This window comes from Eucyclogobius newberryi, unplaced genomic scaffold, assembly GCF_026437365.1.
Source record: "Eucyclogobius newberryi isolate DKJ021-1_F unplaced genomic scaffold, fEucNew1.0.hap1 SCAF_17, whole genome shotgun sequence".
Lineage (NCBI taxonomy): Eukaryota > Metazoa > Chordata > Actinopteri > Gobiiformes > Gobiidae > Eucyclogobius > Eucyclogobius newberryi.
Genome location: NW_027315801.1, coordinates 7197443 through 7225027, shown reverse-complemented (window position 1 = coordinate 7225027; position 27585 = coordinate 7197443). Strand labels below are relative to the sequence as shown.

At 43.2% G+C, this 27585-nt stretch overlaps 1 protein-coding gene across 2 annotated transcripts; it reads left to right on the top strand.

Annotated features, from left to right (window-relative positions):
• pfkfb1 (6-phosphofructo-2-kinase/fructose-2,6-biphosphatase 1) lies at positions 1-26330 on the top strand. Of its 2 annotated transcripts, none has more exons than XM_072448856.1 (14): positions 1-152; positions 6946-7071; positions 7149-7245; positions 8976-9042; positions 9739-9813; positions 10423-10479; positions 10562-10683; positions 15572-15779; positions 17128-17274; positions 17334-17438; positions 17620-17749; positions 24626-24688; positions 24752-24816; positions 25486-26330. In XM_072448856.1, the coding sequence occupies exons 1-14, from the start codon at positions 101-103 to the stop codon at positions 25543-25545; spliced, it is 1374 nt and encodes a 457-aa protein (XP_072304957.1). In that variant the 5' UTR covers positions 1-100; the 3' UTR covers positions 25546-26330. The 2 variants fall into 2 exon arrangements, with proteins under 2 accessions (XP_072304957.1, XP_072304956.1); XM_072448855.1 differs by lacking the exon at positions 1-152 and adding an exon at positions 3380-3601.
• The last annotated feature ends 1255 nt before the right edge of the window (positions 26331-27585 follow it).

Below are 27585 nucleotides of genomic sequence, written 5' to 3'. Positions count from 1 at the left end.
CTGAGGGGTCGCGAAGGGCTGGGGTTAGTGCTCTCCGTCTGCTACTGTTATCGCTGTGTTTTGATTGAGTTTACACTGAACGTGACTCTTGGCCAGTACAATGGAGCCTCTGCAGCCGGAGCAGCGCATGAGGCACCGACTGGAGAGTTTGGGTGAGTCCTCTGAGCGTAACGAGCGAGCGTCCTCTGAGCGTAACGAGCGAGTGCTGCATGCGACTGAACTCTGGAGTGAACTCTCTTATTGACTTGACCTGGTCAGAGCTCGGGCCGGTCAAATATGAGCAGTTCAACATTAACATTGTCAATTATAATGAGATCAAAATGTCAGGTCACGAATCCATCGCATTTTTCAAAATAATAATATATATATATATATAATTCAGATGAGTAGTATAATCAGAATAGTATCTCAATTTAAGTAGTTGTTTTTAGATATTAGGCTTGAATTATTTTACTTGCTTTAATATGACTGATTTTATTTGACTTTAAGACAAATTGAGGTACAAAAATGACTCTTTAAAAACTGCAAGAAATAAAAATAACTAAACGTAGAAAACATGCACAAACATTTTGCTTTAGATGTAGATTTTAATCAAATTTTTTTGAGTAATTTAAACATTAAAACTTAAATAGTTTAGACCTACATTTTATATTTGAACTGGTTTTCATACATGCACCTACATGTTAACTAAGTTATAATATGATGAGTTATTGTACAGTAATTAAGTGCATAGAGAACCAAAACAATACAATAAAGAATATATTTAATGACCATTTATGAAACTTAATTCTTTATTATACTGAAAAAAAATATTCACGGAAACTAAAATGCGCACAAACTAAACAAATCGAAACTAATCAATACAAAATGAATTCCGGTCACTTTTTGCATTGGAGATACTTTTGCTGTGGTATAATAATTGGAGTTCCTTGGAATAACTTGTTCTAGTGGCATCTCTCGTGTCCATCTCACTCGCGTCTTTATAAATAGACTGAACTTATGACATTTGGTTTGAGCGCATTCGGCCATTTGATGTGTCAACGTCTATTTCTGGACACGGCTGAAACACACAGCGCCAATCGGGCTGCTCGTCAACTCCAGATCCAAACTCCAGATCCCAACTCCAGACCCAACTCCGGACCCAACTCCGGACCCAACTCCGGACCCAACTCCGGACCCAACTCCGGACCCAACTCCGGACCCAACTCCGGACCCAACTCCGGTGCGGGAAAATACACGTACTTCACAATGGAAAACTGCAAAAATCTCATGTTTGGAGGGAAGAACATGTCAAAGTTCTCATCGCTCAGGGCTGAATGTGCAGGAGGAACATCATTATCACGTGTTCTGGGACCGTCCTGTTTCTGACATGGCCGTCCCGCTTGATTTCAGAACTATGTATTTGGGCCTGAAAACCCCTGCCATGGACAACAGATGGATACTTTGGAAAGTATTACTGGGAAAAAGGCAATCACCTCTTAATAAAATGGATGACACAAACTGACACCGACACCAGAACTGGCTCTATGAAGTTACACATTGACTCAACGAGGAAATGGACAAATATGGAAAAAATACGGTTTAAATTTTATTTTGGACCTTGTGTGGATTCACGTTTATTTTCCTAGGGTGCCTTATTTTTCTTAAAACGTATTTAGTTTTTTTTACTTTTCTTCTGGTCTCGCCCTGTTTGTTTTTGTTTCTTGTGTCTGTTTTTAATTTAATCTATTTCATTAATTTTATTTGTTTCATTCATTTCATTTAATGTTCAGATGTTGTGATGTCATTGTAAGAGCAGAACGATGTACTTTGTCAGGTTCACCGTTTGTGATTTTATTTGTTTTAGGACTATTTAAATCGCTCGTCTGCTCATGTACATGTGTTGTTCTGTATGTTAAAAAAGGACAAAAATTAAAATAAAATGAAATCTTGAGAAATCTCTTAAGAGTAAAAAAATGGTATTTAATATTGTAAATATTGTCCATGCCACTTAACCACAAATAAATATGATTAAAATCAAATAAAAAAATATATATATAATGCATAAATACATGAATATATTTAAAAATAATAAAGAAATAGATAAAATAATTGTACAGTGTAAATGATGCTGTAAGTCAGACATTATCTTTTATATTTCAAAGGTTTTACTAAATGCCAGTCAGGAATTTATGATACTGCCCACTATTGGTGAGAGGAGGAATCACCTTTGTAATGAAATAAATATTCAAATGTTAAGTTTGCAGTCGTGTGATATTCTGCACTGAAACCCAGTTAAACGCGGGATCCAAAAGCTGGAAAGGCTCTGCAGTGTCACATTTAGAATAAAACGTAATGAAAAGTAATAATGCCTAAAACTACAAATGACATTATAGTTATTATGGCTCAATGGAGTCGACATAAAATACTGATATTTTTATCATAATAAACATTTTACATAAATTAATGAAAGGAACAAGTTGAGTGTAAAAAACAGACATGAAGCAATGCAATTTATCATAGTTAAAATAAAAAATATAATATAATGTATAATATAAAAAACAGAATAAAGCTATATTAAAGAAACAGTCTGGGTGTTTTTGCATTTATGCAAATGTGCACACTGAATATTGTATTCAGGAGGAAAAGCTGCAGAGAAATTGATCAAGTTACATACTGTATACTTCATGTGGTAGAAAGTAGTACTGTACTAAAGAAAACTTCTGTAATTTACATCCTTTTCCAGTGGGTACTTCTCACTCTTAAGTTACTGCACTTCAGAGTAGTAACGTAAAGTATCTGTACTTTCTCCTCCACTAGGAACTGAACTGGACTGAAAAGTAAAAGAAAATTGTGTTTTTAGAGCTGCTGAAATGGCTGAAGGGTTTGTTTTTTAGCACATTTATGGAGACGTTTGGCTGCATTTTTTAAAGTTCCTTTTTAACAAATAAAAGAGCTTTAAATAACCTGGGAAAGTTGCTAAAATCACCAAAAATCAACAGAATTCCTTATCAAGATTTATTACAATTTGATGCTTTAATCATTCTCAAACCATCCAAAAGAATTACCTGTACTTTTTACTCTTAAATTACACTTTCAAAGGCATATTTGAACACGTTCACTACTTACTATTGGTAGATTTTTTTTTTATTCTACTTTTACCTGAACCTCAACCAAATGCACTGGTTTCTTTCTGTAAAAGTATAGAATGTTCATTGGCTTCTGGTGTGATCCGCTCCCTGAGATTAAAGAATTTAAAGTTAATCTGGATGTAACTGAGTAAATGCTCCTGGACATTTGGCGTCTTAATTAGGCCAATCACGCGGCAGAGCCCTGACCAAACGGAGCGCCAGGTTTCGCAGTGCACGCGCGGTCAGGCTTTGCTCCCGCTGCTCCCGCCTCACTCAGAGCACGTCTTCGGTGTCTCTCTGACCGGACCGGACCCAGCAGTGTCCCGTGCTTACACCGGGGCCCGTCCACACACCGGGGCCCGTCCACACACCGGGGATCATGGCCGAGGTCAGCGACACCGGCGCGGAGGAGAAACCGGGGCTCACGCAGACGCCCCTGCTCAAGATCTGGGTCCCGTGGATGAGCTGCAACCTGAGCCGGCGCCGCGGGTGTGAGTGTCAGAACCAGCGCGTTCGGTTTAGATTTACTCATGTGAGAAATATTGCATCATTTAATTTGACATTTTGCAGAATAACTTTCCTCGCGTTGGGTAAAATGATGATAATGATGATCTTCACATTATTGAGCTTTGTGTGTTCATGAAATGTCAAGAAATTAATTCAATCCAAACATTTTATCAACATTTTATCATCTTAATGTAACAATGTATTGAAAAAAAACAACTGCATGTTTATGATTTAACCTGAGAATTTACAGCTCTAACACACTTTTCAGCCTAAAACAGCAGAGATATTAGAGAGCACAAAATATGAATGCAATAATAGTCATTTTACCTGGAGTCAAACGATTTAGTTGGGTTTATTTCCGACTGGTTTGAATGATCTGGAGGTGAGGAGCACGTTCTGCTTTCTGGTTTGATTGATTGAACCCGAACATCAGGTTCACAAGAGACGATTCTGAGGAGATGCTTGGAGGACGTATAAAGGAAACACTCGGATCAGCACCTGCTCTGACCATCCACAGACCCAACTCCAGATCTTTGAGCTCCACTACATCTGGACCTTCGGATTAGTCAGGACCTTCAGCTTGGTCAGGACCTTTGGCTTGGTCAGGACCTTGTCTTGGTCAGGACCTTTGGCTTGGTCAGGACCTTCGGCTTAGGACCTTCATCTTGGTCAGGACCTTCGGCTTGGTCAGGACCTTCGGCTTGGTCAGGACCTTGGCTTGGTCAGGACCTTTGGCTTGGTCAGGACCTTCGGCTTAGGACCTTTGGCTTGGTCAGGACCTTTGGCTTGGTCAGGACCTTCGGCTTGGTCAGGACCTTGGCTTGGTCAGGACATTTGGCTTGGTCAGGACCTTCGGCTTAGGACCTTCATCTTGGTCAGGACCTTCGGCTTGGTCAGGACCTTCGGCTTGGTCAGGACCTTGGCTTGGTCAGGACCTTTGGCTTGGTCAGGACCTTCGGCTTAGGACCTTCATCTTGGTCAGGACCTTCGGCTTGGTCAGGACCTTCGGCTTGGTCAGAACCTTTGGCTTGGTCAGGACCTTTGGCTTGGTCAGGACCTTCGGCTTGGTCAGGACCTTGGCTTGGTCAGGACCTTTGGCTTGGTCAGGACCTTGGCTTGGTCAGGACCTTTGGCTTGGTCAGGACCTTCGGCTTAGGACCTTCGTCTTGGTCAGGACCTTTGGCTTGGTCAGGACCTTTGGCTTGGTCTGGACCTTCACTGGAGGACGTAACCTTTTGTGCATGTTTTGGGTCGATGGGGGAAACCTCTAACCTTGACCTCCTGAGAGTCTTGTTTGGCTCCTGCTTGGCTCCTGATTTCAGAAAAAGATCATCCCATTTTAAAAAAAAAAATGGTTTTGTTCCATAGAAATGGAGTGAATTGGCTGAAATCCTTTGTTGCTACGGCGTGAAATAAACGTTCTGAGATAATAATGAAGACATGATGCGTTATAAATCAAATCTCTTTTCTCCTCCAAATATTAACATCTGACTTTAGAGTGGACTTCACACGTCTGTTTCCTTCTCCTGTGGTGAGAGTCGAGAGAGAGATGGAAAATAAACGGGGGAGCGATGGGGGAAAACGAGGAAGAGAAAGTGTGAGAAGCGTAAGAGCCGCCAGGTCGCCGTGACCCAGAGCGAAGCTGCCAAAGCTGCGGCGAGCGAACAGCACTCGCCTGAAGGAAACGAGACCGTGAGAGGAAAGCAGGTCGTTCTGCTCCACTTCAGCCGCTCCAGGACCTTTAGTTCTGCTCCAGGACCTTTAATTTAGCTCCTGGAACTTTGTTTTTGTGCTTTTCCCCTGATTAAAAGAGAAAAAGAACATCTAAATTCAGTTTTTGTGGAGGACAAATCGAGTGCAGACGTGATAAGAAGCGAAGCACAAACAACATGAACAACATGCTGTATATTTTACAGCCCAAAAAATATAATTAAATGGACGGATGAGGAGCTCTGTTTGTCTTTAATTAAGATTCAGATCATGTTCAGTCGATCCACGTTTGGGCTCCACCCGAGCTCCACCCGAGCTCCACCCGAGGCTTGTGTTTCGGACTTAGACGCAGACTAAGTCGCGTCACAGCTGTCACTCTGTGTTTCACTGAGCCCAACTAAAATGCGGATAAAAAATACAACTAAAATACAGAAAAAATACAGATAAAAAATACAAATAAACTATGGATTTAAAAACACAAATAAAATGCAAATAAACTACAGATAAAATAAACAAAGAAGATAGAAAATACAACTAAATACAGATTTAAAAAATACAACTAAAATGGAGACAAATAATACTAAAATACAAATAAAAGTAAAAAACAGTTACGATCATCCACACAGACTATTTAAAGCCACCGTCTGATGGTTAAAATGAAAAGGCAGAGGACAATTAAATCACTTAAATCACTTGAATCACTTGAATCACTTGAATCACTTGAATCACTTGAATCACTTAAATCACTTGAATCACTTATCCACGTGTTTCAGAATGCTGAGAAATGAGGACAATTCAAAACTAAATATAATCCCTTTGGAATGTGATCCGTCCACGTGACCATGACAAACAAAGAGACAGAACCACATCTTGACCTTCTGTGAACCCGTTTCCCATTTCATTTTGAACTGTGGCTGAGGTTGTGCAATGACATTGTTTTTATTGAACTGAAAAAATGTGTTTCTTTGCTCTTTTTTTGCCCGTGCTGCATCTGTTTTTCTCAAATGAACTTGAAAGTAGTTTCTGTTGTGGAGAGTTCATCTGGATTAAACATCAGGGGGAGATAAAGGACACTTCAACTCTACACAACAATGAATATCCTCCACACACAGTCTGTGTCAGTGATAAATGTGCAATGTTTTCACTTTTTATTTATCATTATTATTTTTTAGATCAGGTACAAACTAAATATTACGTTTTTGACATTAATATTTGTTGTTTAGCCCGTTGAAACTCTTTCACGATGTCTTTCTCATCATCACGTCACAATATCAAATGTTGGTGTTACGATTATTGTGAGAAAAACATCACGATTTAACGATTATTCACGATTATTGAGACCAAACGACAGTGAAATCTTGAATTTTCTCTCATTTTCGCGTGACTGTTCCTCAAGTTTAACAAAATGTAAGACAAAATACAGTAGAATTAGACATAAACAGCCTGATAAAAAAGGTTATTGACATTTAAGTCTATTTTTTGGACGATGGATTGTCTAATTGGAAGTCTAATTTTGCTTTTTAAATTGTCATGATTATTATTATTTTGCTAAATTCTCTGTCTTTAAACGTGTGCACTTTCTGGCCCCGCCCTATTCGACCGTCATCTCATCTTCCAGCCTCGGTGCCTCAGTTCTGCAACTCGCCGACCATGATCGTGATGGTGGGTTTGCCCGCGCGGGGAAAGACCTACATCTCCAAGAAGCTCACGCGCTACCTCAACTGGATCGGGGTCCCGACGAAAGGTCCGTCTCCCTCGCCGACGCCAACGCGAGCGGGGAAAAGGGCCCCGTTGCTGATGGTGTCGTTTCTCCTCTCGCAGTGTTTAACGTGGGGCAGTACCGGAGGGAGGCGGTCAAGACCTACAAGAACTACGAGTTCTTCAAGCCAGACAACGAAGAGGCCATGAGGATCCGCAAGTGCGACACATTCAACCTTTATGTTCGAGCAGTGTTCACTCAGTGTGTCCCATTCATGCAGGAGACTCTGGTGGGCTAATGTAGCCAAAACAAACCAAACAATCAATCAACCATCTTTTGTTGTAAAAAGCGTAAAATAATCTACATTTCACAAATGAGCTGTTTAAAGATTGAATGGAGAATACTAAGTGACATTTATAATCCTACATTTGTGTAAAATAGAAACGGTGTCGTCGTTTCCACCAGAATCTGTGAGAAACACTGGTCTCTGCGTTAGCTTATAGCATGTTTTTTTGTCCTGCGTTTGAAGCTTTAGTGCTCAGAACATCTCACCTATCCCCTTTCCCCGCCCCCTTCCCCATACATACCTTCTTTGATTAAATATATACAAATATATATATATATATGTAGACTCCGGGTCGTGAGGTTCATTTTTCAACCAATAAAACCAAGTCAATGAAAAGGTATGAAAGATATGATATGATAAGATATGAAAAGGAAGTCAAAAGTCCCATTTCTATTATGAAGACATTTTGGATCAGTTTTTTATGCTAATACAAAAAGCACAGTATGTCTCCTTTGAATTCTGAATTATGCTGGTTTTATGATATCACAAAAAGAAAGGTCTCAAAAAACATGACACGGACAAAACTGTTTGCTCTTGGGCACGAATGCATAAAGATCAAGAGAGACTACGAGTATTTTCCGGACTATAAGGCGCACTTAAAAGCCTTTCATTTTCCCCAAAAACGACATTGTGCCTTACAATCCAGTGCGCCTTATAATGCAGAAAAGACAGTAATCTAAGGGACTAATCGTCATAGGTCGACTATGAAAACTGTGTGTAATCGTAATAATTGACTTATATATGGTCTAAAACACATGCAAAAAGTTATTTGCGATCGACATCAGCGCCTTGCCCAAGAAAAATAGAACTGTGCTGCGGTGGCTCTCAATCGACCAAGATAAATAAAACTTTAATAAAAAAACATCATCTAAAACAACGTTAACGCGTGGCAGAATTTCAACCTCCAAGCCTTTCGACAACAAGAAAACCAATGAGACAAGTAAAAGGACATGTGAAGAGCTTGTCCATCTGGTTTTACTTTCAGATCAAACATGAGCGTGTGGCGGCTGTAACACGATCACAGAACACGGCCTGAGCCTCGGGCGGAGCTCGGGCGGGGCTCGTTCTTCCCCAGTGTCGAGGGAACGATCTGAAAAACACAAGCAGACATCTGAGCAGACTTTTAGCTGCTGTGTTCTTCCTTTACACGTCTATTGTCTTCTGAGGCCGCTCTAATGTTTCTCCTTTAAAAAAACAACATTAAATGAAGAGGAGCATTTCACAGTATGATATTAAACTAAATATATGTATCGAAAAGTGCATTCTGGGGCAGTTGCCAGAGTTATTTAATTGAAATCAAACTGTATTTCATCAAACAACTGAGGCGTCAAACTGCACGGCATTAGTGAGGAAAAAAGTGAAAAGTCTCTCTCCTGTAGTGAGTTTTTTTCCTATAATCAGTGATGAATGAATTAATAAGAATATAACGGCGTTTAAAGAAAGTGACTCGAGACTCTCCGTTCACAGCAGAACGTTTGAGGCGTTTGGCGTTCTGTAACTGACGACCGTCTCGAGCGTATTCTTCCCCACGCCGTTATTGTCCAGTTGGATGTGATTTACGGTGTTGACCTTTGACCTTTGACATGACCCTGACTGTCTCCAGGGCCTGTGCAGCAGCCGCTCTCAAAGACGTCGCCATCTACTTCTCCAAAGAGCAGGGACAAGCAGCTGTGAGTCAGAACACAGTCCATCTCCTGTTTGTTTTTCTTTGTATTCTTTATTTTCTTTATTTTCTTTTATTTCATTATTTTTTATTATTAATATGCTTATCCATCTATTTATTATTTATTTTTGGTGTATTATTATTATTTATTTTGATCTATTTCATTTTTTTATGATTAGTAGGATTATTTATCTATTTATTTTGTTGAATTATTTATTATTATTATTACTTGTATTATTTTTATTTAATTTAATTTTGTTTTTTATTTGTCATTTATTCAGTTAAAATGTATATATTAGGACAGTGTCAGCAACAGCTTCTACATAAATATACCAGAGTTTGCACAAAGCTCACTTTAATCCATTTCATCCTCAAGCAGGTAAAAACACTCACACAACAAACTACTTATTATTATTAATCATTAAAGCTGACAGACACAGACACAGACACATGATACGTCCACAAATCTGAGACGTTACAGGACGCCACCGTTTGGCTAAATTTAGTCCTGCTTTTTGCACATCACAGTTTCCTCTGGTCAATGCTCCGGAGCTTATTCCAGGGTTAGTTCGTTTTTTACAAATATAAGGATTAAAGGGCGACATCTGATAACTGTCAAAATCCTGTTGTACTCACTTAAAATATTATTACTATTATCGACTCTTGTATTCCACGATGCTAAACTGAACCTTTGTGTTTTCAGGTGTTCGACGCGACAAACACCACCAGAGAAAGACGGTCCATCATTTTAAACTTCGCCAAAGAGAGAGGATACAAGGCGAGTATTAAACGAGTGTTAAACGTCTAAAAGTGACGCGACGGTTCGGACGACACATGTCACTCAAACGCATTAAACACAATCATATTTCACATTTGACTCCACGTTTTGCCCGTTTGTCCCCAGTTTGATCCATTTGCTGTAAAGTTTATAATTGTACTTCCTGGTTGGACGTGAGCACAAATATGAAGCAGGTAGAGGTGATTCCGCAGTTGTTACCTAGCAACCAGGCTGTAAACAAGAGCCAAACTCCACATAAACGACACAACAGTTCTGACCTGACACACAATAATACCATAAAACACCTTTATTTAGTCCAACGATGGTTTAAACTGTCAGAAAGGTGTGTCAGTGTAAAACTGTCTCTGTGTCGCACTCTGATGACATCACAAAGGGATTCAGCTCCACTTCCTGCCATTTTAAACTCTTCAAAATGTCTTCACAAACTGCAACTTAACAGAAGTAAAACTGTGATAAATATGTAGCACAGGTTCTACATCACAAAACTAAGTCAGAATTATAAAAAAAAAAAAAAAGAATGTTTCACGTGGACTTTAAACGTAAATATGATCTTTATCTGATTATATCGTAACGTTGTGCGTTGAACAGGTCTTTTTTGTCGAATCGATTTGCGAAGACCCTGAAATCATTGCGGAGAACATAAAGGTGATGTGCTTTTATGTCACTTTCTCGATCATGAAACCGTTGTTGAAAAAAAAAGGTCACTTTTGTCGATTCCTCGTCACAGCAAGTGAAATTTGGGAGTCCGGATTACGCGGATCGCGGATACGACGAGGCGCTGGAGGACTTTGTTCAGAGGATCGACTGCTACAGAGCCAGCTACACGCCCATCGACGACGAGAAGGACAGGTGACACAACGAGGCTTTACTTTCACTCACATCGGACAAATATTATAACTTTGAATATATTGTAAAGGGTTTGGAGACATTCTGGTCCTTTAATGTGTTTTTGTATTTTTGAGTGGGTTTGAAGTTGATGTAGACATATTTGAGTTTAGCAGTACATGATAGAGTCATTGTTATTAGGCCCGAGCGCCACAAGCTGGCGAGAGGCCTATTAATCTCGTAAGGCCGTGCGAAGCACGGCTGCGAAAGTGCGCACGTAGTGCGCACGAAATCGAGCGCGAAGCACTCGCCCACTTCCAAACACTCACTAACGCACTCCTTCACTCATGCACGCCCCGTGCATACTAATTAGTAGTAGGAAAATGGAACATTACCGTTGTAAACGGGCGAAGCCCGTGCAAAAGTGCGCACTAAACGAGCACTTTACATTGAGATGACGACCGCGAAGCGGTCGTCATCCCCATATAAAGCACTCATTTGCGCTAAGTAGCTCACGAATACGTTCCCCATCTCTTGCATGTTCCGTGCATATAAGCATGTAATGCAAAAATTGAACATTATTACTGTATAGAGGGCCAAAAACACAAAGTGGGCGGAGCCCACTCAAAATTAACGAAAGTACCCGTCAGTGACCAGGGACCCACACCATGAGGTAGGAAAGCGCGAGCGCTTTCCGAAAATGTATAGTTTATGATATTTGAAAAATGGGAAACATTGTTTTCGCATCGGAATATTATTAGGCCCGAGCCCCAGCAGGGCGGAGGGCCTATTGCTCCCGTTGCAACGGGGCACCAAACATGCGGGCGCAGCCCGCATGTTTGGTGCCCCGTCGCCCCTGGCAAGTACAGTGAACTAGCCCATGCCAAAGGCATGGATCATGCATACTTACTCCTGCTATGACAGAAACAGTCAACAATGAGTGAATGGGCGTAGCCCATTCACTCATTGTTGACAACAGCAGCGCGAAGCGCTGCATTCGTCCAAAAACCCTCCTGGCATCGTCCTGTACGCGAGAATCCATGCCGCAGGCATGGGCCATGCTTGTATCTGCTCAAATCAATGGAAGTCTATGGGGAGTGGGCGGGGCACCCCGACGGGAAAGGGAGTGACGAGCGCGTAAGCGCTCGTAATGATGATTCCACCCCATGGCGGCATCGGGAAGGCTTAGAGCTTTCAAACAATGTATAATTTGTTGTTATAGTGGAAACGGCTATATTGTTTTTGCTAAAAATATTATTATTTTTATTATTATTTTTCTTGTTCTTCTGCTTTTTGATCTCTAATTTGACCCCCTGAACATGCTCAAAAACTCACCAAACTTTGCCCAAAATTCAGAATCGGCGAAAAAAAAAAAAATTCTGGGCCATTTTTTTTTTTGTTAAAAAATGGCGCGACAGCGCCACCGACAAAAGTCAAAATACATTGCGCCTATGGGAGACGCCCCGAGGTCAACTTTGGCGTAAAGCTACGAAATTCGGGACACGCATTCCTCTCGTGAGGACAAAAAAAAATTATTATTGTGGCCACGCCCCCAGACTTACCCTATGGCCGCCATCTTCCTTTGAAAATGAAAACACGCTGTGTTAGCCATTTTGTTCACGTGAAACTTTGACGAACTCCTCCTAGGGCGTTTTGCCCACCGACTTCAAAATCGGCGGACGTCCTCTGGACAAGTGGGGCATCTAAAGTTATCCAATTTTTTTAGATACCTTTTACGGTCTGTGTGCGGCGCAGCCGCAAAGTTGGACAACTTATTTTGGAATATTACAGATCTAAAAATTGCTCCCATTTGATCAAAACCAGTCCGATTATGACCAAATTTGAATCAGTTGTTAAACTTTCTAGTTTGGACCAGTTTAGGATGACAAAATTGAAATGGGCGTGATAGCGCCCCCTACAGAGTGACCTTTAAATTAACATTGAAGGTCAAAAATTAGTTTTACCAAAATGTTCTGAACTTTACCCAAAATTCTATTTTGCCGTCCCGATCAAAAAAGCTTATCAGACAAATGCCTTAATTTTTACGGCGTAGTCGTAGCGATGACAGAAACCTCCCATGTTATCCCTATGGGAAAACCGCTAAATCTCTCGAATATCCACATTTTTATGTTTCACACTTTAACGAACTCCTCCTAGTGCGTTTTGCCCACCGACTTCAAAATCGGTGTACGTCCTCTAGACAAGTGGGGCATCTAAAGTTATCCAAATTTTAAGGATAACTTTTACGGTCTCTGTGCGACGGAGCCGCAAACGTTTCCCAGAATTCTGACTATTTGGCCTTCAGAGTGGCCTATAAACAATAGAGTTTTTCCAAATGACATGATATTTTGAACAAAATTCTAATTTGCCATCCTGATCATAAAAGTATGAGAGCCAAAGTCATATTTTGTACGGCGTAACCGTAGCGATGACAGAAACATCCCATGTTATCCTTATGGGAAAATCGTAGAATCGCTCAAATCGCCACATTTTTACGCTTCACACTTTAACGAACTCCTCCTAGGGCAATTGCTCGATCAAACTCATATTTGGGGGAAATCATCTACACAAGCGGGGCATCAAAACTTATCCATATTTTGATTCTAAGTGCTACGGTCTCTGTGTGGCGGACCCGCAAATATATGTCAGAAATGGGAAAACAGCGAAATCTCTGAAATTTTCACATTTACGCTTCACACTTTAACAAACTCCTCTAAGGGCAATAGCTCGATCAAGCTCATATTTGGGGAAAATCATCTACACAAGCGGAGCATCAAAACTTATCCATATTTTTATTCCAAGTGTCACGGTCTCTGTGTGGCGGACCCGCACATTTGACCGACATTTGTGTTCATTTGCACTGGATTTGCCATGTCAATTGTGTCGCCGTCTGTCAAATTCTTTTTTAATTCAACACAATAAGGGCGCCATCTTTATCAAGTCGAAAGCGCAGAGTCGGAAGGCCGGCGGCCCGCGAGGGCCGTTGGATGCCGCTTGCGGCTTTAATTCTTCTTCTTCTTCTTCTTCTTCTTCTTCTCGGGACCAACCCCCCTATTTTTCACCCAGTGAACATTGACGAAAAGTCACAAAAATGTTCACACCTCTAAAAATCGTGCCTCTCTACATTCTGGCTATTTCCCTTTTCTAAAATAAAAAAATTGGCGCGTCAGCGCCCCCAAATGTACCAAAAATGCATTGAGAGATGGGAAATGACCCAAAAAAAATCTGATCGTAGAATCATGAAAATTTGGCGCAGAGGTAGATGGTGACAAGAGAAGTAAAAAATATTATTACGGCAACGCCGTCCGCCCAACCAAATGTCGGCCATATTGCTTCAAAAATGGCTAAACATGACTTCGGAGTTTTTCCAAACGTCGTACTTTTACGAACTCCTCCCAGGGCGTTGGCCCTAAAAAGCTGAAATTTGGTGAAAATGCTACTGAGGAGTGGGACATCAAAAGTTATCCAAATTACATTGATACCTCTCACGGTCTCTGTGCGGCGAAGCCGCAAACTGTAGCTAGAATTTCAGAAATCTCCCATATTTAAAATTTCTGCCGTTTGCGCGGATAAAGTCCGAATTGCGTCAAATTAGAATCAGTTGTTAAACTCTTTGCCCTAAACCTACTTGAAGTGAAATAAATTCATTTGGCGCCACAGCGCCCCCTACAGATTTTATATGGAGGTTAAATGTTTAGTTTTGCGAAATTATATGAAATTTGACTCACAACTCAATTTTAGCATCCCCATCAAAAAAGTCAAAGAGACCCATGTCATAATTGTTATGGCGTTGCCATAACGATGACCGAAACCTTCCATGTTATTCCAATGGGGAAATCGCCAGAACATGTTTACACTTTAGACTTTCACAAACTCCTCCCAGGGCGTCAGCCCTATTAACCTGAAATTTGGTGAGACTCATCTTCAGGTGTGGACCATCAAAAGTTATCCACATTTTCATTCAAAGAGTCACGGTGTCTGTGCGGCAAAGCCGCACATTTTGCCAAGAATTCAAAATAAAATAGCTTTTTGATGGTAAAACAAAGGGGAGAAGATTCAGATTCAGCAGTAGGCGTAATAAAAGGACAATTGGGGCGCGTTAGCGCCCCCTCCTCTTGCGGCGTGGCGGCGGTGTGGCGGCGGCGTGGCGAGGGCCGATCATTGCCGCTTGCGGCTATATTTAATGACTTATTATTATTATTTTATGTTTGGTTAGTCTTGGTGTAGACTTGGTTTGGGTCTTGGTTTGGGTCTGGTTAGTCTTGGTTTGGGTCTTAGTTTGGGTCTGGTTTGGGTCTGGTTAGTCTTGGTTTGGGTCTGGTTTGAGTCTGGTTTGGGTCTGGTTAGTCTTGGTTTGGGTCTTGGTTTGGGTCTGGTTTGGGTATGATTAGTCTTGGTTTGGGTTTTGGAAAATACAATTTTGTATTTGTAGTCACTGTATTTTCTTTTATTTTTTACATGAGAACCGATGATTTTTAATACCTCAATCAGTATCGGTGTGTCAATATTTGGTATTGATCCTCACATCACTAATCAACATCCATCCATCCATTTTCTACCGCTTTTCCCTTTCGGGGTCGCGGATGACTGGCGCCTATCCCAGTGACTTCGGGCCTTAGGCGGGGTACATCCTGGACAGTGGCCAACTTGTCGCAGGGCCAACAACATGAAATAATTCAATGAATTGGTTGAGATCTTGGTTTGGTCGAGATCTGGGCCTAGTGTCGGTCTTGGTTTGGTCGAGATCTGGGCCTAGTCTCGGTCTTGGTTTGGTCGAGATCTGGGCCTAGTCTCGGTCTTGGTTTGGTCGAGATCTGGTTCTAGTCTCAGTCTTGACGTGCTCCTTCGCTTCGCCGTCGAGTCAGCGCCGTTGTGAAATGTTTAATCTTCTCACGGTTTGTCCACCCGTCAGAATCCTGTCGTACATAAAGATCTACGACGTGGGCAGCCGGTACCTGGTGAACCGCGTCCAGGACCACCTCCAGAGCCGGATCGTGTACTACCTGATGAACATCCACGTGACGCCGCGCTCCATCTACCTCAGCCGCCACGGCGAGAGCGAGCTCAACCTGCTCGGGCGCATCGGGGGAGACTCGGGGCTGTCTCCACGAGGGCAGAAGGTAACGCCGTGACGGAGAGTTAAGGGACCTGGCTCTGGCACCTTTACTTTTAGTAACAAAAGCTAGCTTGCCCGGACACGCTAATATCAACACGCAGTCGCAATGAAGGCGATTCGAGGGAGAAACGCTCAGAACGAGTCCGGAGATGATTTATGGACCGAGGGAAATTTGGAACATTGTTTTTTGTGAGGCGAGTCATATTTGTATAAAAGATGCTAATCCTGTTGTTAAAGGACACATATTTTGCTAAATGTACTTTTTCTCTCTCTTTTAACCCTGTTCTAACATTTTTCCTCATCACAAACACAGCTGGAGTAGCATTTAGCTTCAATCACACTAGTTTGAGGAATCCTGATTAGAAAGTCCTCTCCCGCCAAGCCTCAGAAACACTGATGTTGTCTCCATCTGTGACGTTTTCTCTTCATCTCCATCTGCAATGTTTTCTCTCCATCTGTGACGTTTTCTCTCCATCTGTGACATTTTCTCTCCATCTATGACATTTTCTCTCAGTCTCTGACATTTTCTCTTCATCTGTGACGTTTTCTTTTCTTCATCTGTGATGTTTTCTCTCCATCTTTGACGTTTTCTGTTCATCTGTGACGTTTTCTTCATCTGTGACATTTTCTCTTCATCTGTGACGTTTTCTTTTCTTCATCTGTGACGTTTTCTCTCCATCTTTGACGTTTTCTGTTCATCTGTGACGTTTTCTTCATCAGGGACATTTTCTCTCCATCTGTGACGTGGCTCTGATAATCCTCTGCTGTTTTTAACTCCATAAATCATTTCCAGACTCGTTTAAAATGCACTGAAATCATGTTTATCTTACATTGTGTGTAATTCCCTCTGCAGCCAGTAGATGGTGTCAAAACTTAGTTAGTCCTGTGGCAAACAGCAGAGCAATTTTAATTTTAGAGCAAATGTAATTTTAATTGTTATAAACTATTTATTTTTATTCTTAAACATGAGAAGCCAAACTGAAGGCCCTCGAGAGCATGTCTAAAGGCTAATTACAATACAAATAATGCAATATTTGTCCTTTAAGGCTTCTACAAGCATAGGATTTATATTTATATTCCTGTCTCCTCTCAACTGTTAATCCTCCTGGTGTGCATTGCCTCACACTCATGCCAGGCTTAACCTCAGAGACGGAGAAGGACGAGTGTTCAATAACAGTCGTTCAGCAAACAAAAAGATCTATTTAGTTCCCTCTCTTATATTATATAGAACTTTCTGCAGCAATAAAACTCTCACGTTCACGATCAAACTGTTGAGACTTTTGACATTACAAGAAAATCATTTGCAGTAGCGCCACCTCCCGCCGCTTCACGATGTACGTTTCTCTGTGCAGTATGCGAACGCGCTGGAGACCTTCATCAGAGACCAGAACATCCACGAGCTGAAGGTCTGGACCAGCCACATGAAGAGGACCATCCAGACGGCGGAGACGCTGGGCATGCCCTACGAGCAGTGGAAGGCGCTCAACGAGATCGACGCCGTGAGTGCTGCCGTTGCAGTTCACCGTTGCGTCGTGCTCATCATCGTGTCGTGTCACAGGGCGTGTGCGAGGAGATGACGTACGAGGAGATCCAGGAGCACCACCCGGAGGAGTTCGCTCTGAGGGACCAGGACAAGTATCGATACCGATATCCCAAAGGAGAGGTGAGACTGTACCTTGAGACTGTACCTTCTCTGACGGACGAAACCGCGACTAAAACTACAACCAAAGGCTCATTTAGACGCAGAGAAAACCTTACCTGAGCCGGGAACAGAACTCGGGACCTCCTCGTGTCCGTGTACTTGTGATACAGCAGTACTAGCATGCGTGTCGTGTGTACTACAGTCGTACGAGGACCTGGTGCACCGTCTGGAGCCCGTGATCATGGAGCTGGAGCGGCAGGAGAACGTTCTGGTGGTGTGTCATCAGGCCGTGATGCGGTGTCTGCTCGCGTACTTCCTGGACAAACCTGCAGGTGGCGCACAGCATTTTTAATATTCCAAACACGGTGGAACGTTTTGCTCCTCGTGAAAATCAGTTTGCATTTTGCTTCAAAGAAAGAAAGAATATTATGAGTTTGATGATTTTTAGTACCTCAGTCAGTGTTGGTGTATCAATATTTGGTATTGATCCGCACATCACTGATAAACATGAAATAATTAAATGGACAAAAGTTGGTCTGGTCGAGATCTTGGTCTGGTTGAGATCTTGGTTTGGTCGACATCTTGGTTTGGTCGAGATCTTAGTTCTGTCTGGATCTTGGTCTGGTCGAGATCTTTGTCTGGTCGAGATCTGGGTTTGGTCGAGATCTTGGTCCGGTCGAGATCTTGGTCCGGTCGAGATCTTGGTCCGGTCAAGATCTTGGTTCGGTCGAGATCTTGGTTCGGTCGAGATCTTTGTCTGGTCGAGATCTGGGTCTGGTCGAGATCTGGGATTGGTCTAGATCTTGGTCTGGTCGAGATCTTGGTCCGGTCGAGATCTTGGTCCGGTCGAGATCTTGGTCTGGTCGAGATCTTGGTCTGGTCGAGATCTTGGTTCGGTCTAGATCTTGGTTCAGTCGAGATCTTGGTCTGGTCGAGATCTTGGTTTGGTCGAGATCTTAGTTCGGTCTAGATCTTGGTCTGGTCGAGATCTTGGTCTGGTCGAGATCTTGGTTTGGTCGAGATCTGGGTCTGGTCGAGATCTTGGTCTGGTCGGGATCTTGGTTTGGTCGAGATCTCGGTTCGGTCGAGATCTCGGTCCAGTCGAGATCTCGGTCTGGTCGAGATCTTGGTCTGGTCGGGATCTTGGTTTGGTCGAGATCTTGGTCTGGTCGAGATCTGGGTTTGGTCGAGATCTTGGTTTGGTCGAGATCTCGGTTCGGTCGAGATCTCGGTCCGGTCGAGATCTCGCTCTGGTCGAGATCTTGGTTCGGTATAGATCTTGGTCTGGTCTAGATCTTGGTCTGGTCGAGATCTTGGTTTGGTCAAGATCCTGGTTTGGTCGACATCTTGGTTTAGTCTAGATCTTGGTTTGGTCGAGATCTTGGTCTGGTCGAGATCTTGGACTGGTCGAGATCTAGGTCCGGTCGAGCTCTTGGTTCGGTCGAGATCTTGATCCGGTTGAGATCCTGGTTTGGTCGAGATCTTGGTCCGGTCAAGAACTCAGTCTGGTTGAGATCTCAGTCTGGTTGAGATCTTGGTCTGGTCGGGATCTTGGTTTGGTCGAGATCTTGGTCTGGTCGAGATCTTGGACTGGTCGAGATCTTGGTCCGGTTGAGATCTTGGTCCGGTCGAGATCTTGGTTCGGTCGAGGTCTTAGTTCGGTCGAGATCTTGGTTCGGTCGAGGTCTTGGTTCGGTCGAGGTCTTGGTTTGGTCAAGATCTTGGTTCGGTCGAGATCTTGGTTTGGTCGAGATCTTGGTTTGATTGAGATCTTGGTTTGGTCGAGATCTTGGCCTGGTCGAGATCTTGGTTTGGTTGAGATCTTGGTCCGGTCGAGATCTTGGTTTGGTCGAGAGCTTGGTTTGGTTGAGATCTTGGTCCGGTCAAGAGATCTTGGTCTGGTCGAGATCCTGGTTTGGTCGAAATCTCGGCCTGGTCGAGATCTTGATTTGGTGGAGATCTCGGTCTGGTCGGGATCTTGGTTTGGTCGAGATCTTGGTCTGGTCGAGATCTTGGACTGGTCGAGATCTTGGTCCGGTCGAGATCTTGGTCCGGTCGAGATCTTGGTCCGGTCGAGATCTTGGTTCGGTCGAGATCTTGGTTCGGTCGAGATCTTTGTCTGGTCGAGATCTGGGTTTGGTCGAGATCTTGGTCCGGTTGAGATCTTGGTTTGGTCGAGAGCTTGGTTTGGTTGAGATCTTGGTCCGGTCAAGAGATCTTGGTCTGGTCGAGATCCTGGTTTGGTCGAAATCTCGGCCTGGTCGAGATCTTGATTTGGTGGAGATCTTGGTCCGGTCGAGATTTTGGTTTGGTCGAGATCTTGGTTTGGTTGAAATCTTGGTCCGGTCGAGATCTTGGTCTGGTTGAGATCTTGGACCGGTCGAGATCTTGGTCCGGTCGAGATCTTGGTTCGGTCGAGCTCTTGGTTCGGTCGAGATCTTGGTTCGGTCGAGATCTTGGTTCGGTCGAGATCTTGGTTTGGTCGAGATCTTGGTCTGGTCGAGATCTTGGTTTGGTCGAGATCTTGGTTTGGTCGAGATCTTGGTTTGATTGAGATCTTGGTCCGGTCGAGAGATCTTGGTCTGGTCGAGATCCTGGTTTGGTCGAAATCTCGGGCTGGTCGAGATCTTGATTTGGTCGAGATCTTGGTCTGGTCGAGATTTTGGTTTGGTCAAGATCTAGGTTTGGTTGAGATCTTGGTCCGGTCAAGATCTTGATCCGGTTGAGATCCTGGTTTGGTCGAGATCTTGGTTGGTCGAGATCTTGGTCCGGTCGAGATCTCAGTCTGGTTGAGATCTCGGTCTGGTCGGGATCTTGGTTTGGTCGAGATCTTGGTCTGGTCGAGATCTTGGACTGGTCGAGATCTTGGTCCGGTCGAGATCTTGGTCCGGTCGAGATCTTGGTTCGGTCGAGATCTTGATCCGGTTGAGATCCTGGTTTGGTCGAGATCTTGGTCCGGTCAAGAACTCAGTCTGGTCGAGATCTCAGTCTGGTTGAGATCTCGGTCTGGTCGGGATCTTGGTTTGGTCGAGATCTTGTTCTGGTCGAGATCTTGGACTGGTCGAGATCTTGGTCCGGTCGAGATCTTGGTCCGGTCGAGATCTTGGTTTGGTCGAGATCTTAGTTCGGTCTAGATCTTGGTCTGGTCGAGATCTTGGTTTGGTCGAGATCTGGGTCTGGTCGAGATCTTGGTCTGGTCGGGATCTTGGTTTGGTCGAGATCTTGGTTTGGTCGAGATCTGGGTCTGGTCGAGATCTTGGTCTGGTCAGGATCTTGGTTTGGTCGAGATCTTGGTCTGGTCGAGATCTTGGACTGGTCGAGATCTTGGTCCGGTCGAGATCTTGGTCCGGTCGAGATCTTGGTTCGGTCGAGGTCTTAGTTCGGTCGAGATCTTGGTTCGGTCGAGGTCTTGGTTCGGTCAAGGTCTTGGTTCGGTCGAGATCTTGGTTCGGTCGAGATCTTGGTTTGGTCGAGATCTTGGTTTGATTGAGATCTTGGTCTGGTCGAGATCTTGGCCTGGTCGAGATCTTGGTTTGGTTGAGATCTTGGTCCGGTCGAGATCTTGGTTTGGTCGAGAGCTTGGTTTGGTTGAGATCTTGGTCCGGTCAAGAGATCTTGGTCTGGTCGAGATCCTGGTTTGGTCGAAATCTCGGCCTGGTCGAGATCTTGATTTGGTGATCTTGGTCCGGTCGAGATTTTGGTCTGGTTGAGATCTTGGACCGGTCGAGATCTTGGTCCGGTCGAGATCTTGGTTCGGTCGAGCTCTTGGTTCGGTCGAGATCTTGGTTCGGTCGAGATCTTGGTTTGGTCGAGATCTTGGTCTGGTCGAGGTCTTGGTTTGGTCGAGATCTTGGTTTGGTCGAGATCTTGGTTTGATTGAGATCTTGGTCCGGTCGAGAGATCTTGGTCTGGTCGAGATCCTGGTTTGGTCGAAATCTCGGGCTGGTCGAGATCTTGATTTGGTCGAGATCTTGGTCTGGTCGAGATTTTGGTTTGGTCGAGATCTAGGTTTGGTTGAGATCTTGGTCCGGTCAAGATCTTGATCCGGTTGAGATCCTGGTTTGGTCGAGATCTTGGTTGGTCGAGATCTTGGTCCGGTCGAGATCTCAGTCTGGTTGAGATCTCGGTCTGGTCGGGATCTTGGTTTGGTCGAGATCTTGGTCTGGTCGAGATCTTGGACTGTTCGAGATTTTGGTCCGGTCGAGATCTTGGTCCGGTCGAGATCTTGGTTCGGTCAAGATCTTGGTTCGGTCGAGATCTTGGTTTGGTCGAGATCTTGGTTTGATTGAGATCTTGGTCTGGTCGAGATCTTGATCTGGTCGAGATCTTGGTTTGGTCGAGATCTTGGTTTGGTTGAGATCTTGGTCCGGTCGAGAGATCTTGGTCTGGTCGAGATCCTGGTTCGGTCGAAATCTCGGGCTGGTCGAGATCTTAATTTGGTCAAGATCTTGGTCTGGTCGAGATTTTGGTTTGGTCGAGATCTTGGTTTGGTTGAGATCTTGGTCCGGTCGAGAGATCTTGGTCTGGTCGAGATCCTGGTTCGGTCGAAGTCTCGGGCTGGTCGAGATCTTGATTTGGTCGAGATCTTGGTCTGGTCGAGATTTTGGTCTGGTTGAGATCTAGGTTTGGTTGAGATCTTGGTCCAGTCAAGATCTTGATCCGGTTGAGATCCTGGTTTGGTCGAGATCTTGGTTGGTCGAGATCTTGGTCCGGTCGAGATCTCAGTCTGGCTGAGATCTCGGTCTGGTCGGGATCTTGGTTTGGTCGAGATCTTGGACCGGTCGAGATCTTGGTCCGGTCGAGATCTTGGTCCGGTCGAGATCTTGGTTCGGTCGAGATCTTGGTTCGGTCGAGATCTTGGTTTGGTCGAGATCTTGGTTTGATTGAGATCTTGGTCTGGTCGAGATCTTGGTCTGGTCGAGATCTTGGTTTGGTCGAGATCTTGGTTTGGTTGAGATATCTTGGTCTGGTCGAGATCCTGGTTTGGTCGAAATCTCGGGCTGGTCGAGATCTTGATTTGGTCGAGATCTTGGTCTTGTCGAGATTTTGGTTTGGTCGAGATCTTGGTCTGGTCGAGATCTTGATCCGGTTGAGATCCTGGTTTGGTCGAGATCTTGGTTGGTCGAGATCTTGGTTCGGTCGAGATCTCGGTCCGGTCGAGATCTCGGTCCGGTCGAGATCTCGGTTTGGTCGAGATCTTGGTTCGGTCGAGATCTTGGTTTGGTCGAGATCTTGGTTTGATTGAGATCTTGGTCTGGTCGAGATCTTGGTTTGGTCGAGATCTTGGTTTGGTTGAGATCTTGGTCCGGTCGAGAGATCTTGGTCTGGTCGAGATCCTGGTTTGGTCGAAATCTCGGGCTGGTCGAGATCTTGATTTGGTCGAGATCTTGGTCTGGTCGAGATTTTGGTTTGGTCGAGATCTTGGTCTGGTCGAGATCTTGATCCGGTTGAGATCCTGGTTTGGTCAAGATCTTGGTTGGTCGAGATCTTGGTCCGGTCGAGATCTCGGTTTGGTCGAGATCTCGGTTTGGTCGAGATCTTGGTTTCAAATAAAAAAAAGAGTATTATTATGAGTTTTGTCGGCCAAATTGTCTCAACCGAAGTACAACCTTCCTGGGCATCTGACTTTTAAAAAATCTTATATGTAAAATGCACATACATTAACCTGTTACCACCCACCTATTTTTGCCCTGTGCACAATGGTCGGACCCAAATGGCATTGCTTATTAAAAGAGGATCTTATGTTCCACATGCAAGTGTGATGCATTATTAGAAAGCTTAGGCCTTCTAGTTTCTGCAGATGTGCACATGAACACTGTCAGGGCTTCAGAACTTACACTACAGAGGCCCAAACATAAACAAAACATCCTTTTTTAGTCTCGCCTGAATATTATCAATTTGTAATGGTCCTGAGCAGGACATACTTCATTGTGTGCATATGCTGTTCACTGTACATGATGTTTATCTTGTTGACAACAACTGTGTAAAGTTTCAGATCTCTAGGAACAGGCATTTTGGTGCTGTTGACCTTTTTGTATCAAAAAGTATATTCGGAACAAGTTATCCAAATATGTGCCAACTGTGCCAAACTGTTTTATTACAATTTTAGCTCCTCTATGATCATAAAACATACATTTTGATGTTTTGTAGGCCACTAATAGCAATTATAACCGCTAAAAAAAAAATATGTGAAAATGTGTAAATATGAGTTTACCCATGAATTTCCCATATAGAGGTTAAAAAAAAAAAAAAATAATAATATTTTTATTTTATTTTTGTATTGGTATAATAATACATATATCTAACAAAATGCACGTCCAAAAGGCTAATAAACTCAGAAAACGTTATGCGCAAAATCCTGCCGAGAAATCTGTCTCTTTACAGCCTTCCCGGAGCCTTACGCACGAGAATACAGAAGATTCTGTGTCAATAAGCCCTTTATCCCGCCTACCAGGAGAAAGGTCTCCTCATTGGCTACAATAATATGTCACTCAAAGTCTCCTGCGTGCCTGTTAGCAGAAGCTAAGGGCTAAAAACAAAGATGGACGCACGCTTCGGAAGCGCCGAATTTTTTTCCTCCGGAGGCTGTAGCAAACAAACCCAGTGACAGAAAAAATCGTGGATGGTCTCATTCTGTAGGTAACAGTCTAAGGAAGAGATCGATGTCAAACACTATTGTATAAGTCAAACAGGTCATTTGTTATGGACGGAGAAATGCGCCGGACAAGCGCATTCTCGTCCGGCGAGAAACGAAGAAAAGTTTGTTTACTTGACAATATCTCGAAATTGGATAACTTCAGGAAAAATACAAGTGGATATTGTTTTTCAATGATTCCTTACGGACAGACTGAGTACAAGGATGTACAGAATTAAAGCCGTTTCGTCCGTCATTAACAGCAAACAGGTAGGACATGCGTTTGTAAAAGTTGAGACTTTCTCACAAACTATTGGCAATTGCTTCTTGGGGCATATTATTCAATGTAAATCAATGACATATTCGTTTTGTTGAGAAAATAAGCTTTAAAATTATGTATGACTTGCTGGTATTGACCACGGAAATAAAAGTGATGATGTAAGAGAATATTTGAGATATAGAAAATGTTCGCCGGCGGACAGGTGGGTGGTAACAGGTTTAAAACATTACAATCGTTATGGGGTCAGTGTGAACGTGATGTCAAAGCATGTCTCATGTGCTTATGTTTGTCCAGGCGAGCTTCCGTACCTGAGGTGTCCTCTGCACACGGCCCTGAAGCTGACCCCTATAGCCTACGGTGGGTATTACACTGAATAAAACATGAGTGTCCTTTTGTTCTGACCGCTCGCTTTAATCACAGGCTGCAAAGTGGAGTCCTTTTTCCTGAACATCGAGGCCGTCAACACGCACCGAGACAGGCCCGGGGTGAGTATTACACCGGCAGCTCAACCGCCCACTAACCAGGAGTTTGCCAGTTTTGTGTTGCACTGTGTTGTGTTGTACTGTGTTTTACTGTTGTACTATACTGTTGTTTTCTTATTTAGCATAATAAAGACAACCTTCAACCTGCAACTTTTATCCAGTTATAACGATGTGGGACTTGTATATGAAAGCACAATACAAAGACACAGAAACAAACAAACAAACAAACAAACACAATGAATCATCAAATTGCAGTGTTTGACATTCATTTATGTATCTTTGGAGAATAAGTCATATTTTGGGAAGTATAACAGTTCATTCCACCAGTGTTGATAAGAAAACGAGAAAAGCTCATCTTACATTGGCGTTTTTAGATAGTTTTTTATTAATATTCTGTAGTAATTTATTAATATTTGCAACGAAGCAAAGCCAGATTCCCTTTAAATCTGTTTCTCAAAAAGTTTACACAGCTGTTCACATATTTGTTTCTAATACACTTCGGTTCTGCGCAAACTTTTTTTCTAATCAACATAAAGTTTTTGTTTCTTTCTAGAAGTGGAAAAAGTGCCAACAAATTACGCTTTGGGAAACTTCTCAAACTTGAGCTAAAGTCATTATTATATCATATCAGCAGCTGAATGAACTGACGTGTGATGACTTTGTGTTTTCCAGAACGTGGATGTGGACAGAGACCCAGAGGATGCTCTAAAGACGGTCCCCGATCACATCTGAGTCTGGAAATATCAACTTTACCCACAAAAACCACAAGAACCACGCTACAAGCCGCGTATTCAAATCCACTGGCGCCCCCTGCTGTCCGCTCTGAGTGCTACACGTGTTTGGCCTTTCTTTCATACGTTTATGTTTCTGTTGTTTACAAAATGTGTAAATGTACTCTCGGAAAGTTCTTTACCAAAAGTATTCTTGTTGATTATGAAGTTTAAACAGTTGCACTAAAAAAGAAGAGTATATTTATAAAAGTATATTTATGCAAATGTCAAATAGGCCCATGTTGTAATGTTCACAATCATTTATTTCCTCATTAAATGTGGTTGTTTTTGTTACATCTTTTTATCTGTAGTTTAATCATTTTGGGTTATTTCTACTGCTTTCAGTAATTTATAGGATGTAAAGAGAAGGATGTAAAGGGCACATATAGGATGTGTTAACAAGGATCTAGTGTTTGCATGTAAATATAGTGTTTGATTTGTTCATCATTTAGTTAGTCACTCCGGTTTAGTTATTAGTTTATTATTAGTGCTATTCCTTTACGTTTCTATTTACTAGTTGTAACCTGATCTCCACCTATAGTCCAGCCAATCACGTCTTCTTACTCTCCACCAATCATAGTTCAGCACCTGACGGGACTTCTGTGTGTTTAGCAAAGTTGTTGTGTTGTTTTTCCCCCTTCGTATGGCACGGTGCCTCCGTCTGCTTCCCGTTCGTCGTGTGCTTTTCCTGTGTGTTTGGTCCTTGAGAATAAACCTAACCCCAAACATCAAGCAAAATAAAGAGTGATAAGCAAAGCTGACGTCCTCCTTTGTTCTGGCCGGACAACCTGGGAAGATTGGGGAAATATATATCCAGAAATTATACAGTCCTTCAGAGGTCGCAAGATTGGGTCTCCTTCCCAACGCCTCATTTACAGGATGTAAAGGGCACTTGTAGGATGTAAAGGGCACTTGTAGGATGTAAAGGCACTTGTAGGATGTAAAGGCACTTATAGGATGTAAAGGGCACTTGTAGGATGTAAAGGCACTTATAGGATGTAAAGGCACTTGTAGGATGTAAAGGGCACTTGTAGGATGTAAAGGCACTTATAGGATGTAAAGGGCACTTGTAGGATGTAAAGGCACTTATAGGATGTAAAGGGCACTTGTAGGATGTAAAGGCACTTATAGGATGTAAAGGCACTTGTAGGATGTAAACGCACTTGTAGGATGTAAAGGCACTTATAGGATGTAAAGGCACTTATAGGATGTAAAGGGCACTTGTAGGATGTAAAGGCACTTATAGGATGTAAAGGCACTTATAGGATGTAAAGGGCACTTGTAGGATGTAAAGGCACTTATAGGATGTAAAGGGCACTTGTAGGATGTAAACGCACTTGTAGGATGTAAAGGCACTTATAGGATGTAAAGGCACTTATAGGATGTAAAGGGCACTTGTAGGATGTAAAGGCACTTATAGGATGTAAAGGCACTTATAGGATGTAAAGGGCACTTGTAGGATGTAAAGGCACTTATAGGATGTAAAGGCACTTGTAGGATGTAAAGGCACTTGTAGGATGTAAAGGCACTTATAGGATGTAAAGGGCACTTGTAGGATGTAAAGGCACTTATAGGATGTAAAGGCACTTATAGGATGTAAAGGGCACTTGTAGGATGTAAAGGCACTTATAGGATGTAAAGGCACTTATAGGATGTAAAGGGCACTTATAGGATGTAAAAGGCACTTATAGAATATGCGGAGGCGCGCGCAGAGGTTTTGGATGTGCGCAGAGGTTTTGGATGTGCGCAGAGGTTTTGGATGTGCGCAGAGGTTTTGGATGTGCGCAGAGGTTTTGGATGTGCGCAGAGGCGCGCGCAGAGGTTTTGGATGTGCGCAGAGGTTTTGGATGTGCGCAGAGGTTTTGGATGTGCGCAGAGGTTTTGGATGTGCGCAGAGGTTTTGGATGTGCGCAGAGGCGCGCGCAGAGGTTTTGGATGTGCGCAGAGGTTTTGGATGTGCGCAGAGGCGCGCGCAGAGGAGGAGGTTATTTCCAGGCTCAGG